This window comes from Priapulus caudatus, unplaced genomic scaffold, assembly GCF_000485595.1.
Source record: "Priapulus caudatus unplaced genomic scaffold, Priapulus_caudatus-5.0.1 Scaffold1197, whole genome shotgun sequence".
Lineage (NCBI taxonomy): Eukaryota > Metazoa > Priapulida > Priapulimorpha > Priapulimorphida > Priapulidae > Priapulus > Priapulus caudatus.
Window position 1 is genome coordinate 75,464 of NW_014578258.1, and position 3,650 is coordinate 79,113.

The 3,650-nt window shown below is 49.7% G+C and overlaps 1 protein-coding gene across 1 annotated transcript in view; it reads left to right on the plus strand.

Annotated features, from left to right (window-relative positions):
- The first annotated feature begins 1,103 nt into the window (after nt 1–1,103).
- LOC106815771 (myb-related transcription factor, partner of profilin-like) overlaps nt 1,104–3,650 on the plus strand; it is a 3,633-nt gene continuing 1,086 nt past the window's right edge. The window contains exon 1 of the mRNA XM_014820278.1: nt 1,104–1,452. Within this exon, the coding sequence (XP_014675764.1) occupies nt 1,285–1,452 (168 nt within the window). The 5' untranslated portion in view covers nt 1,104–1,284. The remainder of the gene's footprint in view (nt 1,453–3,650) is intronic.

Genomic DNA, 3,650 nt, shown 5'->3' on the forward strand with positions numbered 1-3,650 from the left:
GGTCGCGCACACATACATATATAACACTGAATGCGCTCGTTATCGATTTGCATAAGGAGCGCATGTATTGATTATGTCGAATGTATGCCACACGCTAAGGTCGAAATCGGGAAACTGACGCAGTATGTGTTTTTGTTCAGGATGCCATAAAATTTATTATATATTAATTCTCATTAAATTCATGAAATTTATATCAAGTACATTGATCGATTCAATATTTACACCGTTGCGCTCGAGAGAAAGAGGGACAACGAAAACGAGAGCGAGCGGAGGGGAGAGAGATAGCGCGAGCGCGCGATTAGAAGCGAGGAGCGAGAGTAGAGCGAGGAGAGAGAGAGAGAGAGAGAGAGAGAGAGAGAGAGAGAGCAGACGATGAAGATGACGAGGATGAGAGAGATTGAGAGAGAGAGAGAGAGAGAGAGAGAGAGAGAGGAGAGAAGGGAGAGAGAGTAAGAGAGGAGGAGAGGAGAGAACAGAGATGATGAGACGAGAGAGGAGAGAGAGAGAGAGTGAGAGAGAGAGAGGAGAGAGAATGAGAGATGAGATAGAGAGAGAGAGAGATGTGATGAGAGAGAGAGATGAGAGCGTATGAGAGTCGAGAGGAGAGACGAGAGAGAGAGAGATGAGAGAACGAAGAGGCAGGTGGGTTTATGAGAGCGAGACTGAAAGAGAGAGGGGGAGACGGAAAGCGAGAGACAGTAACGCTACAAAATCTATAACCAATTACGAGCCCGATGCGAAATAAATTACGAGCGTGGGTGAACGCACAGCGAGCGAGTCAGACGACACTCTCGTAGTCAGAGCGGCCACGTGTAGTGTGTTGCCATCGATAGTGTGTTGCCACGGTAAGTGTGTTGCCATCGACATGCTACTAGTACTAGATGAAAGCGTGTCACCGAGGCCGTCATTAGGGCACGGCTGTTAGGCGTGAATGACAGCAGCTGCCGGTTCCTGCTGCGGCCTCCGCTGCTGCTGCTGCTGCTGCTGCTGCTGCTGCTGCTGCACTCTCGCTAACAACAACGACGTCGCGCGTACGCCCGACCGCCCCGCCGGCCCGGCGACGCAGCTAGTCAGTCACTAACGAGCTGCTTACTGAATCTCGTTATAGCTGCTGGCTAAAAATACCGGCCATGCGTCATCCAGCGAGCAGTTTAGCGATAGATCTAGCCACGACCGCATCGTTGCCTGGCAACACTGTGCAGCGAGCAGTGTCGCGGCGTGCGTGCCAGATGGTAGACGGTCGGCCATTCAGCCTGAGCGCAGCAGCATCGCTAAACGAAAAGCATGGCAGACAGGCGAATCAAGCGCAGCCGACGTCCGAAATGGTCGGAGATTGAGCTGCAGGTACTGCTCGACGAGGTGAAGGCTAACCAATGCATCTTCTTCAACCGCCTCTGTACGACCGTATCGAACATGAAGAAGAAGCGAGTGTGGATAGCAGTCGCCGACAGGGTAAGTACAGTCACGCTACGCCGACAACTACTATACTATACCCGCTCACTGATAATAGTAGCAGTAGCATACATGTAGTACCGCCTGAACCGGCGTGTGGGGTATAGCTGCAAGTTATACCCTCTCGCTAACCGCGTCGTACAGCTCATGCGGAGTGTGTTAATATGTGAGCGCGAGACCGCGCGGTGTACAGTACGCAACAAGGACATCACATCAGACATGCTGCTTATTACACTGTGGCGTTGCTAGAATTGTCAATCGGGTTAGTGGAACTACTTACGTGCGTGTACGTGGCAGCTTATTCTATCGCTACGTAATTCGACATGAGTGTTTTGCATTATTTGCGTGAAACGTTTAAATGTTTACATGTTATGCTTAGTAATTATGTCATATACAGAATTCAGCGTGTGCCCCACACGCATCATTGTACATAATGCACACTTGATCGCATGCGTGCACTTACACACAAAGTTACATACATACAGTAACACATACATCGCAAATGTACCCGAGTCATACCCACATGTATCACTCACTCACTCTTCATGCACGGACGGTGCACACGTACACACACAATACAGACAAGCACACACGTACGAGCTTACACGCGAGCTCACGTGCGCTCGGACACACCCGGGCACACGCACACGCACACGCACACGCACACGCACGCACGAACACACGCCGCACGCAAGCTCATACACACGCACGCGCGCACGCACGCACGCACGCACGCACACGCACGAACACACGCCGCACGTAAGCGCACACGCACACGCACGCACGAACACACGCCGCACGCAAGCACATACGCACGCACGCACGCACGTACATATACACACGCACACGCACACACACACAGCGACAAACACACACACACACTACACACACACACACGTCTATACTATAGTAGTGCACTGTTACTGTACACAGTACAGTAGTAGTAGTAGTATTACTAGTAATGTAGACTATATGCCGGCGTCTAGGTAAATCTATAAATAAGATAAGGTAACCGTGCGAGAAGAGGGCTATACGTACGTTATCGTATTTAGGTAATCTAAGTACACCCACTGGCCAGTAGCTTAATTTAGGTATATTAATTATTATAAATATAAGTATTGAGTTGAATTTGTCTAAAACATAGGGTCATAAATACGGCCAAGATACACCCGACATGTAGGGCCTATAGAAGCGTAGTTCAAAGTTGCACAGGAGTGTCTAATTAAACGTGGTTAGCAGATCATTTGTTAAATTAATAGACTTTGTGTCCATACGTAATTACAGGTAATCATAACCTTACGTCTGCTATTAAGTTAAACTTCTGCCGCCTTCGCAACGCCATAATCGCCATTGTGCTACTCGACTATGCAGTACCAAACACGCATGCGCGCGTGACGTATCGCGAGTGGGGACGAGTGGGGACTTCTCCACTCGCATCCAAATGGTCATGCTTGCAACACACACACACCGCGGGAAAAACACCACACAGAAAGCGTAAAATTTTGACGTGTGGGACAGTAAATATTTAGTTACTAGGTGACAGCACATGACGAAATATACGATAAACTGCTATCTTTACGAGTGGGGACGTCCCGGTTGTCAAAGTGTCCCCAGTTCGTGAGTTAAAACTTGAAAATGTCCCCAGTTGTCGGTGATTGAACAAACACACACCACAACACACACACACAACCACACAGCACGACACACACACACACACACAACACACACACACACACAACACACACAGCGACACAACAAACACAGTGCACACGCACGTACGCACGCACGCACGACACGCACGCACACACCACACAGCAACACACACACCACACACACACACAGGCGCGCTACACGAACGCATGCACACCCACCCTCCAAGTTGCTGACAGCACGGCGCCACAAACACAAGCAAAAAACAACAAGCACAAGCACACGCATGCGCGCACACACTCACACACAACACAAACTTACTGCCACAAATATCCCGTATAAAAATAAATCACGTTTTTTTCATTCTTTCTCTCTCTCTCTCTCTCTCCCTCTGTCTCTCTCTCCTCTCGCTCTCGCTCTCTCTCTCTCTCTGCTCTCCTCTCCTCCTCTCTCACTTCTCCTCCCCACTCCCCTCTCTCTCTCTCTCTCTCTCTCACTCTCTCTCTCCTCTCTCTCTCTCGCCTCTTCATCCCTTACCCCCCCCCACA